The sequence below is a fragment of the Mixophyes fleayi genome, chromosome 9 (genome assembly GCF_038048845.1).
Source record: "Mixophyes fleayi isolate aMixFle1 chromosome 9, aMixFle1.hap1, whole genome shotgun sequence".
Classification (NCBI taxonomy): Eukaryota; Metazoa; Chordata; class Amphibia; order Anura; family Limnodynastidae; genus Mixophyes; species Mixophyes fleayi.
Window position 1 is genome coordinate 31,478,004 of NC_134410.1, and position 18,296 is coordinate 31,496,299.

General features: G+C 42.4%; 1 protein-coding gene across 2 annotated transcripts in view; it reads left to right on the top strand.

The window, feature by feature from the left end:
* HTR2C (5-hydroxytryptamine receptor 2C) overlaps positions 1-18,296 on the top strand; it is a 451,942-nt gene that overhangs the window by 338,585 nt on the left and 95,061 nt on the right. For both annotated transcript variants that reach the window (XM_075187205.1, XM_075187206.1), the window contains one exon: positions 6,319-6,927. In XM_075187205.1, the coding sequence (XP_075043306.1) occupies positions 6,543-6,927 (385 nt within the window). In that variant the 5' untranslated portion in view covers positions 6,319-6,542. The remainder of the gene's footprint in view (positions 1-6,318; positions 6,928-18,296) is intronic.

Sequence of the window (18,296 nt, forward strand, 5' to 3'; positions counted from 1 at the left end):
CTCTTCTCACTTCTCTCCTGCTTGGAAAAGATGCTCACAGTTGTATAACACTGTTTCCTGAAACAGTTGACAAATAGTTTAGAAATTTAGTAAAGTTTAAAAATTCTTAAACTTTAGATCAGCTAAAAATTTTGTGTAAATTTGTCAAGTTCACACATATTCAGGTTTATTTAGCACATAATTGGCCAATTTCAAATTGGCTCAAACTTTTTTTAAGCTGAAATGGATACATTTTAAGATTTTTCTAAAGTGAACAGTGAACCTGGAACACGAACATTGATATATGAACCTTGAAAACAGTAATATTCATGATTCAAAAAAAAAAAGTTAATATAGTTATAAAATATAGTGAATTAACTTTTTGTAGTTATGGTTAATAATAACTGCAACCTGCATCCTGATCCTATCAGGTGGCAGCAGGTACTGGCTTGTTCTCTGCTGGTTGTTGAGCAATTACAAAGAGTATTGTTTGTTGTATCGGTACGTGTCTAACTAGTTGTTCTGTAGCAACAGCTGCCTAGCAGTTACTGAGGACTCATTTAAACTCTCCCACTTCATTGGTCCATCAAGAAATAAAACAACCCTACTGTCTATCACCTGTGCTGCTGATATATTTTACTGAACTAGTGTGCTGTGAATATTGATCAATTTTGGCTTACAATTGTGACCCAGACTGTACTTGGATTCAGTTGTTGACTTCTTCCTGTCTTCTGCATCTGCTATTGACCTCTTACTGCCCTGACCTTGGGTGGTTTAATGGATATTGCCCTGAATTCTGCCAGCCCTGACCTCACCCTGTATTACCTACATTCCTATAATATATATATATATATATATATATATATATATATATATATATATATTGGAGGCACACTCGCTCTTCTGATGATGCACACACACACACACACACACACACAAACAACTTCTTGCTTTATACTTTGCTCTTTTGTCAGGATGGCAAAGTAACTAGCAACATTGACAATATAAAGTTCTGCACACTTTCTCGTGACCCTAATGCTAAATTAACAGCTTCCTAGACTCCGGCCACTATCTGGCATCAGTCACACATGGACAATGAAAAACAAAGGTTTAAAGAGTTTACACTTCTCCCACTTCCCTAGCTTGATAGACAATTCCACCTTGCCTTTATAAGGCGTTCTCATCAGGTGTTCTGCTTCAATTCTCTCACAAATGTGGCCTCTGCCTTTCTACTTTTAATCTAGGTGCACTGTTATGCAAATCTTTGTCACAATAAATAAATATGCAAATATATATATATATATATACAGCTGATTATTGAGCCGGCTACAGATCTCAGCTTGCCCTGATTTTTGGCCAGTATCTTGGACTGTATCCTTCAACTTTTGTTACTACCGGCTGCCTTCTTCTATCCTATTCACTGCATTTAGCAATATAGTGTTTATTGAGGCCCTATTACCACAAGTTAAGACCTAGGAGCAACTGAGTATTTTTAAACATATTGCGGTCCTTGGAAAGGGGTTTGTTGGAGAAGGTTCTAGCGGTTTATTATCCTGTCCAATATTGCCTTAACACTGTACTGCTTGTCCTTATGTTTATCATTTATTTCTTCTTGTTTATTTGTATAGGGACACCATATTGCACTTTCCAGAGAATATTAAATCATTCACACCAGTCCATTGGAACTTACATTATAAACTTCCGAATACACATACACACTTGGGTGCATTTTTCAATAGCCAGTGTTATGTGACAGCAATGCTAAACACTGTCCAGACAAATTGTGCTATAGCCTGAAGTCCCTTAATACAGGTTACACTCAGGATTCTGTACATGTTGAATGTTATGCTATATCGTTTTATTTCTAAGGTAGATCTAGGTCTGTATTCAGTCAGAGTTTTTTAATATGAAGTCATTGTAAATCAGTGTTTTCCAAGCTTGGTCCCTAGGGACCCCTAACAGTGTGTGTTTTCCTTATCTCCTTGCTGGAGCACAGGTGTATTCATTACTGACTGACACATTTTGAAAGATCCACATGTGATACTAATTATTTCACCTATGACCTGAAAAACCTGCACTGTTAGTGGTCCCTGAGGACTGGGGTTGGGAAACACTGTTGTAAATAAAGGTAGTAATTGTATTCCTTGCATGTTCATGCCATACATCTCAACTTCCCATTATCTCTGTTTATCCTCTCCCTTTGTTGATATGAAAAATGAATTGTCATCATTTTGTTTGCTAGTGTGCTCTTCTAATATTCACTAACTAAATCAGTTAGAAATACGTTGGATGTATGAATACCACGAGACATTTGACATCACAATCTTCTCATACTAGCTTGTTAGAAGCCACTGATCATTACTGTATAAATCTGTATACTCTTGAGTTCTCCTAGACTGCAGCTGCCATAGCATGCACACATTTTCCTCTGACAACACATTCCACAGTTGCCAATAGTCTTTGATCATGGAAAGCAATTTATTTTCCTTTACAGGCCTTTTTCGTGCATTATCTGTATCAGTTTCTTTAGCACTTCAATCTAAGTTGTTGTCTTTCGTATGACTTTTCATTTGTCAACTTTAACTAGCGCGTGCTATTGTAATGCTTGTGGGAAATGACAAGATGCACACAATCTTACCCAATCATGATGCAACCAGTGGGGCATCCACAAAATGTATCCACGTATGGAAGTATCAATTATTATTGAAGTCGTTACCAATTGTCTTTGCAGGGATTCCTCCACTCCTTGCTGTATTCAAGGTCTCTACCTATAAACGCGAACAGCAACACCCTGGAAAAAAAAAAAAACACAAGGAGCACAAGGACAAACAAACACAAAGACAGGGACCTCTCACCAGTACGTTCATTTTCTTGATTGCTGTGTACTCTCTGTTAGCGGCTGTGGGGGCAAACAGAATAAACACCTTCCTGCATGACACACTACTCACAGAAATACACAATACAGTGGGTAGGGGAAAACAGCAACACGTAGCAAACAATAGCAATGAGACAATGCAAATACTTCAACAGTACAATGCACAATACAGTAGGGTGAGGAAACGCAGAAGACAGGCAGCATTAACAGATCTATGTTTACCAAAAGACTACCAAGGATTTTGACAACAAATGGGGACCAGAATGGCAGGGTTGGTCTCTCTAAACTTTGGCTGAACTCCTGACTGTTACCAGGCCTAGTGCCTGAATTATCCCTACAGGCTTGAATGTGATTTGGCCTCATGCCCTAAGCCCTGAATAGCACTGTCCTCACCTAGGCTATAAGCCTAGTAATTGCTGCTCAGGCTTCTGGACCTGAATTAACAGTATCTCCAGGCTTACAAACCTGTTAAATATTGTCCCCAGAATACAAATATTAGAGGACCTACAATGAAGTAATGGGGCCTCAGGGACTTATGCCAGATTATCTGCTGCATGGGTCTAGCTCAGTGTTTCTCAAATCCAGTCCTCAGGACCCCCTAGCAGTACATGTTTTCCATATCTCCTTGCTGGAGCACAGGTGTATTAATTACTGACTGACACGGTGTAGCAGGTGGTATAATTATTTCACTGGTTACCTTGCAATCCTGCACTGTTAGTGGGTCCTGAGGACTGGATTTGAGAAACACTGGTCTCGCTGATGAAATTGCACCCATGGGCCTTGTGCACAAATGTGGCATAAGGTACAATAAAAAAAAAGTATGTGAGACATACCTGCTCTGCACAGGGACCAGGTCTTCTCTCTTTGCCTCTTCCTCCAGTTTTTCCAGACAGCAACACCTTTTCACCTGTGCAGTACTTGCTTGAAGAGGCTTCGACTTCTTAAGTCCCCAGCGTCTGACTTCTTTCTTTGTGCTCCTGTGTCTTTTCTTCTTGTTTCTGCGTTCCTGCACCTTTGTTTTTGGCTCTTCTTTGCCCCCAGCAACGGTCTCTTCAGATCACTGCCGGTGGGCAGGGCTTAGGCACACTGCGAGTCGAGATTGTCTCACGTGGTGACTAATTCAAATGGCCAATGGCAAGACATGATTGGCCATTTGACTGGCTGATGGCAAATCTGTACAGATTTCATGTCACCGCTCTGGAGGCACTCCTCAACAGTATAATGGCATGCACTTGTTTATCCAGAACTCTATTTACTCATTTATCCTTTCTGGGTGGGAATACTCTTAATTATAAAAGGTAAACTCATGACACTGCACACGTCTCTGCACTCACAACTTCCTTTGCGTCATGGCAGGTGTCTCTAAGAGTCAACATGGAATTTCTCAGTGACAGGTTAACACCCACAGTGCCAAGACACAGTTTTAAAAGTCCTACATATAAAACCAGTTTTTATTTACCACTTGTGTTTTATAATTATTGCTGGGTATAGAACATATAACAGCATTTAATCAATCGGTCTGTGTATTATATTTTTAATCACGAATTGTGCCTTTCCTGTTTTATTATGTACAGTAGATATAACAAGTCTACACACTTTTATTGAAGCTGCAGGTGTTTGTGATAAAAATGTTTGAACTCAAGATAAATCATGTTGGACCTTTTACCACCTTAAATGTGAACTTGCAACCAACAAAATTCAAGTGAAAAACAAATGGACCATTTTTCGGAAAAATAAGTGACAATAAAAAAACTGCAATATCTGCTATTGACTTTAGCACAGTCTGAATATGTTGCATGCATAACTTCTTTTGTCTTTTATCCTTCAACCACTTTACCGCCTCTGTACATACTTTTTCCTCTAGACCTAGAATATATATCATGTACCAGACTGTTATATGGACCAGTTTTGAACAGTTTTGCATAATCCAAATATGTCACGTCAGTTGCATTACCAAGATCCTGTTTGAAACTTATCTTATCATAAAAAATGAATCACATTTGTTAGGCTGTTGTTGGTTATGACCGGTCCTCCATAAAAACATGCTAGCACTGTGTTATCAACTTATTTTCAAAAATATATTTCACAAAAGCATTCACCAGAGTCCTTTTAAATAATTTACAAACTACATAAGTCAGGCTCCCTCTTTAAAGATTGATATAATATCTGCTTCCCACCAATTTTGTGACACTGACATGGTAATGAAGGAGTCCTTTAATATAAGATATTATGGAATACTTTGCCAAATTTAGATCCTTCAGCACACATGGGTGGATGCCATCTGGGAGAGGTGCTTTATTTGTCTTAACCTGGTTTGTGGTGTGTGTATCTGTGCTGTAATAACTATTCTCTACATGCCCGTTTACCTGTACATACACATGGGGGTATATCTACTAAACTGCGGGTTTGAAAAAGTGGAAATGTTGCCTATAGCAACCAACCAGATACTAGCTTTCATTTTGTAGAATGCGCTAAATAAATGACAGCTAGAATCTGATTGGTTGCTATAGGCAACATCTCCACTTTTTCAAACCCGCAGTTTAGTAAATCTAGCCCATATTGTTTGTTCTATTTAAAAAAAAGTCCAGAAGAACTCCCTCTTCTTGGTTATTCTACCATTTGAGAAAGCCAGTTGAGAGATGGAGACGAAATTTCCTGTTGAAGACATACATGAAGTGCACAATTTAAATATGACGTCAACAAAGACCCTTTCTCAATGCAGCCAAAGGACTAGCATTTGCAATTCCAAGTACAATTCGCAAGTAAAATAGCATATAAAATGCATTATGTTTATCTATATATCCAATATACATTTACAAGTGTGTTTAATTTTTTATTTTTTTAAACAGGCATCTGTGACAAAACAAACGTTTTTAGCTTGGTCAAGTCAAAATGTGGACACATACCGCATCTGATTGTGCATACAATATGTTCCCATTCAGATAAATGGAAGCTTCAACTTCATTCCCTGTTCAAAATAACGTAGAACAGCACAATGCTAGTTAAAGAAAATTATGCACAGTGGATTTTATACAATGCTATTTATTTTCACACTGTTTAGGCCCCATTTAGCCCAGGACTGACCCTTAAAATCCCCATAATTTAGATCACCTGCTAGATAACCTAGCATGCCTAACGACATCCGCCAAGAATGCCTAATGAATGATTCAGCCCTGCCTCCAATACAATTTTATCCATAAAAAAATAAAAATTACAAAAATTAAAGTATAAACGTGATAATAAATATATTTTATAAATATTGCTTATTACACTTTTTTATATTGTATCTTTGTGATGTATATTAACTTGGTGCCACAATCATTAACAATGTACTGATCAAAGAGGAATGTGTTATATACATATTATAACATTTGAAAGGAACTAAATGATTACCTAGTTCTGTAACATACAGTACACAATATACATACACATTAACAAGAATGTTTTTTTCCTCTTTTTTGTAGAATGCTTGACCAGAGAATGAAGTGGACACTGCAGGCGCTTCTGTCCTTTGGGGTGAAAATTCAATTGTCATCTAATAGTCAACAAAGCAATAAGACTCAGAACAATATGGAAGATCAGCTTGTTTGGTTCATGGGCAGTGAACAATACTTAGCATTGTTGCTCACAGTTCTTTATCTGAAATTAAATGTTTTCCTAAAGCACATTCGGAAATAGCCACCTGCAGATGATGAGTACTTTCAGTGGCTCAGGGATGCTAATCAGCCTGACAACGGTATCGGTCACCCTAGATATTAGTCTACACAATGGACTGATGGCCTGGCATATTAACAGCAATGTGACTTTAAATCAGAGTATGTCAACCTTGGATCCTGCAAATGCATCTGAGGAGGTAGAGATTTCCCACCCATCGCTTGACAAGAACTGGTCAGCCCTTTTGACTTTGATTATCATTATTTTAACAATAGGGGGAAACATCCTCGTCATTATGGCTGTATCTTTGGAGAAAAAACTTCAAAATGCGACCAACTTCTTTCTCATGTCCCTCGCAGTGGCAGATATGCTGGTGGGAATTTTGGTCATGCCAGTGTCCCTAATTACAATTCTGTATGGTAAGTAACTAGCCATTTAATTTTGCACTGCAAAATATAATAGTGTATTTTCTAGTGTTATAGACTACTGCTGTCCAGGGTTCTGAATGAATTGCATTCATGTTTTTATAACTATGCATTGGAATAACTGCCATTCAGTTTTATTTGGCTTCTATTAAGGGACATGATGTTCTTACATAAGTAGATGCTGTGAAAGTACAGTTCGTTTGAGTGATCGGTAATGTCATTTCAATCAAAACCAATCAAAAGGAACTTTGTTGGCAGTGATTTTTCTGCTTGGCATGAATTGTCTTTAGAGTTTAGTGCAACTGCTTGATATGCACTTAAATGTATTTCTTTATAATATAGAGGTTTTGTTTCATAAATGAAAGCTGGCCATAAAATCAGTTCAGCATCATTATATATTTTACACAGTATTCTTATAATAAATAGCAAATGTATTTAAATAAGATTAATCTCTGCATTCAGGAGCTACGGAAGAAAGCAAATACATACTCATTAATAAGCAATTCTTATTCCTTTCAAAGTTCCTTAAATAGGAAGATTGAGAATGGTTCTGTTACTTTGTTTGGTGCACGTGTTATATTATTTTCCTTGCAAATATAACAGAAGTTTTTTTGCAGATATATCAGTACTAAAGTAATAGCATCGGTTGGCAATTCACTTTATTATTTATTGGGAGATATTACATTAAAAAATGTATATATTTGTAAATATGATACCAACTTTAGGATTGTTTTGTGTTAGAACAAGGGCATGTGAATAGTCATTATGTTATTATATTTATTTTAGCTAGTAATATTTGGAAATCAGTGTATATTTAGCTCTCCATCCACAAGCTATTTATGCATAAAATCATTTAATAGGCATTTAATTATTAGGAAATAAGACATGGGTATAACCAGAAGTCATCTACTCCCATGCAGCTATCATTAATTACCACTGTGACAGACAGCCAAGTATTCCATTTACAGAAGAAGCAATAAAATGTTCAATAGGTACAGAAACCCACGAGTATCACTTGCACCTTGCACTTTTAGAAAATAGATATTTGCATTGATTATTATTTCACACACCTTTGCCACCATTGTCTGGATGCAATTTACAAGGTACATTGCAATCCTAAAGTACTATGGGCCTGATTCATTAACGCAAGCTAAGCAAAAGATTTTGTAAGTTTTCTTACTCAAGTTTTCTGGACAAAACCATGTTGCGGTACAAGGGGTGCAAATTAGCTTGCACATCTGTTTCTCATGTAGCACACAAATACTCAATAGCTTATTTGTACACTGAAATTTAAAGTTGATCTAGGACATGCCCTACCCCAAATATAAATCTGCCATCATATTTTAAATTTACTTCACCCTCTAATGTAACATGGTTTTGCCTTACTTACTTTTGCGTAACTTTCCTTAATGTATCAGGCCCTATGTCACCAAACAGGATATGATGAATGGCCCTGATCATAGACAGGTCACTCTCTAAAGGGTTTAGGTTTAAAGGGTTCATGCCTTAATTTTAATCATATTCCTGTATTTGAGAGTGAGCAGGAACACTTAAAGCAGATTGGTATTCTGACTGAAGACTGTCACCTTTGATTGGTCAAGTGATCCACCTCCATGAAACCACACCCCCTGTTCTGCCCAAAACACATTTTGCTTTAATTTTTTTTTAATTGATTACTGTAAAACAAAACTGCAACTGGCTTAAAATTATAATTTCCGTTTTTGATTTTTTTTCCCCTAAAAATGAATCTTCTACCCATCTATTATTGCACTGTGGGGAACCCTTCCCCACGACCCACTTCCTCTATTGTTGTCCCCTCATGAAATCAAGCCTCCATAAAGGTAGGACCACAACAGGGTGTTAAGTCTGACCCCTGCATCATCATTCTGCTGCTCCAACGTACCAATGTCTTTATATTTCATATAGCAATATTGGCATAATTTAGGTATAGAGGTCTCCAGTTGCCTTGAACACCCCTTATGCTCGAAACTCTCCACGACCTCCAGAATGAAGATGCCTGTAATTGACCTCACTGGAGATTTTTTCGTAGCTGGCAGCCCCAGTAGCGTCAGTATCCCAAGAAGGCAGAGGAGCCGTGCAGACCATTGCTGCTGCTCTAGTGGCCCCGCCTTCTATAAGGGATATCCCTTCCTTCACACCATGAGCTGCCATAAAGGCAGCCCGTGGTGTGGTTACATTTTCATTTTACCCCTAGCCACCCGCTGACCTCCCCCATGTTTGTGTGTGTCATCTATGTCCCTTGCCCTCATTCTCATGTCTCTATCAACTCTTTTGTCTCTTAGTGTTTATTTCTCCAATTTTGTGTATGTACCGCTATCTTACTTCTTCTGTCATGTGTGCTTTTCTTTGCCCCCATTGTGTTTGGGAAAAAACATATTTTATGTATAAAATAGATTACATTTATAAGGAAAACTCCATTCATTAAGAAATGCATTTATCAGAGAATATTTTTTTTTTTAATTGATACTAACCTAACAGAACAGTAGAAAACCTGTGAATGGTCCCACTAATTAAGGAGAAAGAGAAAAAAATTAAGTAAGTAGCTGCTTGGTGGGACTCATACAGAAATAAATGTAAGGAAGAAGAGAATAACAGACTGTTAAGTCTGTATTTTTTATTATAAAGGTTACAATTAGGTTTGTATATAGCCCCATAAGTTTTGTTTGCGGGCGGGGTGCGTCGATTGCTGTAATTCCGACATCTAACAAATGCAGTCTTCAGGCAAAAATGACAGAGAAGAATTCCGGCAAGCATGCTATAAACCGTGACAGGAGAACATGCCGGTGCTGAGATTCACGTCATTTAAAATGGCGAAAGGGGGCAATGCGAGGACTCGGCAGCTATATAATTTCCAACCCTTGGTAAAAACATTATAGAGCTACCGGGTCCTCACATTGCCCACTTAATAGCAGCAATGTAACTGTCGCAATTTTAAGTGACGTGAATGTCAGTGTGTCACTCACCGGACCGTGAGTGCCTCTTCCCGGACATTTAGGAACCGTGGCCGTCCTCCATCCTGAGGGTCTGCGCATGCGCAGCCCTTTCCTACCCTTCAGTGTATGTCCCTTTAACTTAATTGGCAGATCAGGCAACACTCCCTATATTAAGCACCTGTGGTCAACACCACGTTGCCTGATCTTGGAGTCTCATTTCCCATGAGTCTCTGAAGGTGTTCCTGTGTTTTCCTCGTGTATTCAGAGCTGCTGATTCCTGTGGTTTCCAAACCACTTCTACCTCTGTGGTTTCCAAACCACTTCTACTTCTGTGGTTCCCATACCACTTCTACCATCAAGTGTATCATCGTGACTGTTAGCTGATTCCTATCCGCTGCCTCCGTGCACTACAGTCTTCTAATCCACTTCAACTCTATCTCATATCATTGTGACTGTTTGCTGATTCCTATCCGCTGCCTCCGTGCACTTCAGCCACTCTCCACATCTACTCACCTGTTCATCATCAAGACTGTCAGCTGATTCCTATCCGCTGCCTCCGTGCACTACAGTCTCCAGTTTGCAACTCGTCTGTGTCTCCTCATCGTGACTGTTAGCTGATTCCTATCCGCTGCCTCTGTGCACTACAGTCTCCAGCGTACAACTCGTCTGTGTTTCAGCATCGTGACTGTGAGCTGATTTCTATCCGCTGTCTCCGTGCACTACAGACTCCAGCTTGCAACTCGTCTGTGTTTCACATCGTGACTGTTAGCTGATTCCTATCCGCTGCCTCTGTGCACTACAGTCTTCATCTCATCTCTCCCGTGTTTCCTCGAGACTGCTGCTATTATTGCCATCCGCTACTCTCCGTGATCTACAGCTCCTGGTCTACTCTGCTCACCCGTGTTCCATCGCTATCTGCATCTGCTGGTTGCTACTGGTTACCTCCGTGTGTCCGCAGAGCCCTGCTGCTGCTGCCAGCGCTGATTGTCCATCTACTGCTGATCCACTCTCCACGCCTTCCCTGTGTTCCGCTGGTCTCTACCCACCTGTCAGCATTGGATTCGTGTCTCATCCGCTATCCTGCTGCTAGATCATCACCATTCTCCTGGGTCCTCCAAGAGTCCAGTTCCGTGTTCTACCGATCACTGTGGATTCGTGGCCTGTTGGTTTACTTACCTGTGTGCTGCACCTACCAGACCTCTGCTTCATCCATCCAGGGATTTCTCATCCTGCCGGCCTCCTGCCGCTCAGGTATCGCTGCACTCCTGTCTGACTGCCTGCTTCTGAACCACGGTATGCATACTTCTCATTGACTGTGCTGGTGTATTGCATATCTTGCTGGACTGTGTTGGTTCTCCTCTGGAGTCTGCTATCCGCTGAGTCTGTTGCCATCATTGACTATACTATCTTGTTCCGGATTACTTCAAGAGACTTTCCATATTTGCAGTGCTGTTCAGTCATTCATATATATATCTATATTGTGCATATTACTGTGGATCGTGTTAAGGTGCCGTGTTTACCCTGTGTTGCAGTCTCTCCCCGTGCACCTCCTCACATATATATTCAGTGGTACAACTTGCTAGTAGCAGACCACTGATCCCTGTTTCCAGTATCACCTGTTCCAGTATCCTCTCACACAGCAGTGGTACAACTTGCTATCGCAGACCACTGACTCCCCGGATACCTTCACTTGGATTCCATTCCTTCACTCAGACAGCGGTACAACTTGCTATCCGCAGACCGCTGACTCTCATCACCTCCTCGTTTCTGTTGGACATTCCTCCTCACTATAGCAGTGGTACAACTTGCTATCGCAGACCACTGACTACCTTCACGTGTCCTTGTCCATACAGTTCCTCGTGTACTACTACCTCCATATTACCAGTGTTGCTAGTCATAGACTTTCCTGAGCATCTCATCATCTGCTATTTACAGTTCCGTGATCACCCTGCTACCAGAGTACTCTATTACCACCTACATTGCTCTGGTAAGCCTACCACTTGGTGATCCCTGGGTAAAGACTCCTAGTGCCCGTGACAGTAAGATCAGGCCATGACAGACCCAGATACGGAACCTACCGCCAGAGAGATGCTGCAGCATCTGGTCAGCCGTGTGGAGCAACAGGATGCCCGCCAACAGCTGTTAATTCAGTGTTATCAATCGTTAACCTCCCAAGGAACATCTGGACAGACTGTGACAGCTACTACTGAGGCTCCTGTGCTTTCCTCCGTTTCCCCAGTGCCATCCCAGGTGTCTACAGCTTCCACGCTTCACCTGCCTACTCCGTCAAAGTACGATGGAGACCCCAAAACTTGTAGGGGTTTCCTTAACCAATGTTCAGTCCATTTTGAGCTCCAACCTCAAAATTTTTCTACCCATCGTTCCAGAGTGGCCTATCTTATCTCGTTGTTTTCTGGACAAGCCCTGGCTTGGGCCTCCCCTCTGTGGGAAAGAAAAGACCCAATATTGCAAGATAGTGCCAAATTCATTTCTACATTCCGAAGTGTGTTCGATGAACCAGGTCGTGTGACCTCCGCTGCTTCCAGCATCCTCCGTCTGCGACAAGGATCTCATACAGTAGGCCAGTACGTCATTCAATTTAGGATCTTAGCCTCTGAACTTCAGTGGAACACTGAAGCCCTAGTTGCCGCCTTCTGGCAGGGGCTCTCCGATAAAATGAAAGATGCACTGACTACCCAGGAGCTTCCTTCGTCACTTGAAGATCTGATCTCTCTTTGCCATCGTGTTGATATGAGATTTCGTGAAAGAGAGGCTGAGAAAACAACTTCTGCTAAAGCACCTCTTCGTTCTAACCCTCAATTTCGTCCAGTTTCACCCTCTGTGATTCCCATGGAGATAGGACGTTCCAAATTATCTTCAGAGGAGAGGAAACGAAGAGTAAAGAATAGACTCTGTATCTATTGTGCTGATTCCACTCATATGCTCAGCTCTTGCCCTAAGAGATCGGGAAATGCCAGGCCCTAACTAGTTCTGGAGAGGTGAAGTTAGGGTCCCTGGAGTCCTCTCCATCTTCTATGAAATCTAAAGTCTGCGCTTTTGATGTTACGATTTCCTTTGCTACCAAAACCTTTGAGTCACAGGCATTGATTGATTCCGGAGCAGCAGGAAATTTTATTTCCAAATCATTAGTGCATCAATGGTCTCTACCAGTGATTACGTTAAAAACACCCATTACTGTGACGGCTATAGATGGATCACGTCTCATCAACGGTCTCATCACCCAGAGTACGTCTCCAGTAACACTTCAGATTGGTGTCCTGCACCATGAAGAAATATCGTTTTTAATCCTTCCAGTTACGACAAGTCCGATTGTCTTAGGCCTTCCATGGCTTCAGTGTCACTCTCCCCAGATTGACTGGCGCACTCCTCAAGTTACGTCTTGGGGGTCTGAATGTTACCATCGTTGCCTTTCCCAAGTTATTCCTCTCAAAGTACAGCAATCCTCCATATCATCTTCCTCACCGGGACTCCCTCCTCAGTATGCTTCATTTACTGATGTATTTGATAAAGCTCAGTCTGAACGTCTTCCTCCTCATCGTTCTTGGGATTGTCCGATCGACCTTCTACCTGGCAAGACTCCTCCCAGGGGCCGGGTCTATCCACTTTCGTTACCTGAAACTCAAGCCACATCTGAGTACATACAGGAGAACCTCCAGCGTGGGTTTATTCGACCTTCCACCTCTCCCGCTGGAGCTGGGTTCTTCTTCGTCAAAAAGAAGGATGGATCATTACGCCCCTGCATAGATTTTCGTGGACTCAATGCCATTACTATCAAGAATCGGTATCCCATTCCGCTGATCACTGAGCTATTCGATCGCATCAAGGGAGCCGTATCTTTACTAAGTTGGATCTTCGTGGTGCCTACAATTTAATTAGAATCCGTTCCGGTGACGAATGGAAGACAGCGTTCAACACCAGAGACGGGCATTGCGAATATCTGGTAATGCCTTTCGGGCTGTGTAATGCCCCCGCTGTTTTCCAAGGCTTCATCAATGAGATCTTTCGGGACTTATTATATGTATGTGTCGTCGTCTACCTGGACGACATACTGATCTTTTCACAGGACCTGCCTTCTCATCACCAACATGTGGCAGAAGTCCTCTCTAGGCTACGGAAAAATTCATTGTTCTGTAAATTAGAAAAATATTCATTCGAATTGCCCCAGATTCCATTCTTGGGGTATATAGTTTCCGGAGTTGGCCTGAAGATGGATCCAGACAAGGTGAATGCTGTACTACATTGGCCCCAGCCAACTACTCTTCGTGCTATCCAGCGTTTTTTAGGTTTTGCCAATTACTATAGACGCTTCATTCAAGACTTCTCGTCCATTGCATCTCCTATTGTGGCCCTGACTCGGAAAGGGGCTAATCCTAAGCAATGGTCATCTGAGGCTCTCCAAGCCTTTCAAATTCTCAAAGAGTCCTTCTCTTCGGCTCCAATCCTTCGACAGCCTGATGTGACACTTCCCTTCTTCCTAGAAGTAGATGCCTCTAATGTGGGCTTGGGAGCCATTCTCTCCCAACGCTCGGAACAGCAAAAATTCCATCCTTGTGCCTTCTATTCTCGGGGTCTTCTGCCCGCAGAGAAGAATTATACTATCGGGGACAAGGAGTTACTGGCTATCAAAGCTGCATTAGAAGAATGGAGATACTTATTGGAAGGAGCTCGCCATCCGGTGACGATCTTCACGGATCATAAGAACTTGTCATATCTCCAGTCTGCCCAATGCTTGAACCCTCGTCAAGCAAGATGGTCTCTTTTCTTTTCCCGTTTTGAATTAATTATAACCTTCAAACCAGCTGCCAAGAACAAAAAAGCTGACGCTTTATCTAGAGCTTTTGTGACGTCCTCTGATGTAGAAGAGGTTTCCAACCATACTATTCTAGACCCCAAATGTATCTCACTGGCTGCTTCATCCACCAAAATGCTACCATTTGGGAAGACCCTCGTGCCTCCTACTCTGAGGAGAAAAATCCTTTCGTGGTTCCATGCCTCTCGTTTTTCTGGACACGCCGGTGAACACAAGACCTTTGAGATTCTCTCTCGAAATTACTGGTGGCCTTCAATGAGGAGAGACGTCAAAGAGTTCATTGCTTCCTGTGAGTTATGTTCCCAGTTCAAATCCTCCCGCAGAACTCCAGCAGGGTTGCTGCGACCACTACCCATTCCGTCCAAACCATGGACCCATATCAGTATGGATTTCGTTACTGACTTACCACCTAGTAAGAATCATAATACTATTTGGGTGGTGGTGGACAGATTTTCGAAGATGGCTCATTTCGTCCCTCTGTCTGGTTTGCCTTCCTCGTCTATTCTGGCTGAACATTTCATTAAAGAGATCTTCCGTATCCATGGATGTCCGTTGGAGATTGTGTCTGATAGAGGAGTACAATTCGTTTCCAGATTCTGGCGAGCCCTTTGTAAAACCTTGGGCATATGATTAGCACTCTCATCTTCTTACCATCCGCAATCTAACGGACAAACTGAACGAGTCAATCAAGATCTTGAGACTTTTATAAGGATGTTCTCTTCAGCCAATCAAGACAACTGGGTAGAATTGCTTCCCTGGGCTGAATTCGCCCATAACAACATGTACCATGAGTCATCATGCAAAACTCCATTTTTTGTGGTCTACGGTCACCATCCGTCTTTTCCGGAATTTCCTGCCCTCCCGCCCACCCAAGTTCCTGCTGTGAAGACTGCTTGTCAGACCTTCAAAAATATCTGGTCTCAGGTCAAAACCTGTTTAAAGAAGACATCTAACAAATATAAGTCTTTCGCAGATAAGAAGAGGCGGGCTATTCCACCACTAAAAATTGGAGATCGTGTCTGGTTATCTACCAAAAATATTCGTTTGAAGGTTCCTTCTATGAAATTCGCCCCTCGTTTTATTGGTCCATATAGGATCATTCAAATAATCAATCCAGTATGTGTTAAACTTCTTCTTCCTAAGAATCTTCGGATTTCCAATGCCTTCCATGTGTCTTTACTCAAACCTCTTATCATCAACCGTTTCTCAACTCCTCCCTCAGCTCCGCAGCCAGTTCAAGTTCATCAGGAGGAGGATTTCGAGATTACTGAGGTATTGGATGCAAAAATTTCGCGAGGAGTCCTCCGTTTCCTCGTTCATTGGAAGGGCTTTGGTCCTGAGGAGCGCTCTTGGATCAAAGCTGAAGATCTTAATGCTCCTGCCCTTTTGAAGAAGTTTTATTCCAAAAATCCGGACAAGCCCGGTTCCAGGCGTTCTGTGCCCACCTTTAAAAGGGGGGGTACTGTCACTCACCGGACCGTGAGTGCCTCTTCCCGGACATTTAGGAACCGTGGCCATCCTCCATCCTGAGGGTCTGCGCATGCGCAGCCCTTTCCTACCCTTCAGTGTATGTCCCTTTAACTTAATTGGCAGATCAGGCAACACTCCCTATATTAAGCACCTGTGGTCAACACCACGTTGCCTGATCTTGGAGTCTCATTTCCCATGAGTCTCTGAAGGTGTTCCTGTGTTTTCCTCGTGTATTCAGAGCTGCTGATTCCTGTGGTTTCCAAACCACTTCTACCTCTGTGGTTTCCAAACCACTTCTACTTCTGTGGTTCCCATACCACTTCTACCATCAAGTGTATCATCGTGACTGTTAGCTGATTCCTATCCGCTGCCTCCGTGCACTACAGTCTTCTAATCCACTTTAACTCTATCTCATATCATTGTGACTGTTTGCTGATTCCTATCCGCTGCCTCCGTGCACTTCAGCCACTCTCCACATCTACTCACCTGTTCATCATCAAGACTGTCAGCTGATTCCTATCCGCTGCCTCCGTGCACTACAGTCTCCAGTTTGCAACTCGTCTGTGTCTCCTCATCGTGACTGTTAGCTGATTCCTATCCGCTGCCTCTGTGCACTACAGTCTCCAGCGTACAACTCGTCTGTGTTTCAACATCGTGACTGTGAGCTGATTTCTATCCGCTTTCTCCGTGCACTACAGACTCCAGCTTGCAACTCGTCTGTGTTTCACATCGTGACTGTTAGCTGATTCCTATCCGCTGCCTCTGTGCACTACAGTCTTCATCTCATCTCTCCCGTGTTTCCTCGAGACTGCTGCTATTATTGCCATCCGCTACTCTCCGTGATCTACAGCTCCTGGTCTACTCTGCTCACCCGTGTTCCATCGCTATCTGCATCTGCTGGTTGCTACTGGTTACCTCCGTGTGTCCGCAGAGCCCTGCTGCTGCTGCCAGCGCTGATCATCCATCTACTGCTGATCCACTCTCCACGCCTTCCCTGTGTTCCGCTGGTCTCTACCCACCTGTCAGCATTGGATTCGTGTCTCATCCGCTATCCTGCTGCTAGATCATCACCATTCTCCTGGGTCCTCCAAGAGTCCAGTTCCGTGTTCTACCGATCCCTGTGGATTCGTGGCCTGTTGGTTTACTTACCTGTGCGCTGCACCTACCAGACCTCTGCTTCATCCATCCAGGGATTTCTCATCCTGCCGGCCTCCTGCCGCTCAGGTATCGCTGCACTCCTGTCTGACTGCCTGCTTCTGAACCACGGTATGCATACTTCTCATTGACTGTGCTGGTGTATTGCATATCTTGCTGGACTGTGTTGGTTCTCCTCTGGAGTCTGCTATCCGCTGAGTCTGTTGCCATCATTGACTATACTATCTTGTTCCGGATTACTTCAAGAGACTTTCCATATTTGCAGTGCTGTTCAGTCATTCATATATATATCTATATTGTGCATATTACTGTGGATCGTGTTAAGGTGCCGTGTTTACCCTGTGTTGCAGTCTCTCCCCGTGCACCTCCTCACATATATATTCAGTGGTACAACTTGCTAGTAGCAGACCACTGATCCCTGTTTCCAGTATCACCTGTTCCAGTATCCTCTCACACAGCAGTGGTACAACTTGCTATCGCAGACCACTGACTCCCCGGATACCTTCACTTGGATTCCATTCCTTCACTCAGACAGCGGTACAACTTGCTATCCGCAGACCGCTGACTCTCATCACCTCCTCGTTTCTGTTGGACATTCCTCCTCACTATAGCAGTGGTACAACTTGCTATCGCAGACCACTGACTACCTTCACGTGTCCTTGTCCATACAGTTCCTCGTGTACTACTACCTCCATATTACCAGTGTTGCTAGTCATAGACTTTCCTGAGCATCTCATCATCTGCTATTTACAGTTCCGTGATCACCCTGCTACCAGAGTACTCTATTACCACCTACATTGCTCTGGTAAGCCTACCACCTGGTGATCCCTGGGTAAAGACTCCTAGTGCCCGTGACACAGTGGCTGTATGTTCTCATGACGTGGTTTATAGCACGCTTGCCGAAATTCTTCTGTCACTTTTGCCTAAAGTCTGCATTTCGTAGATGTCGGAAT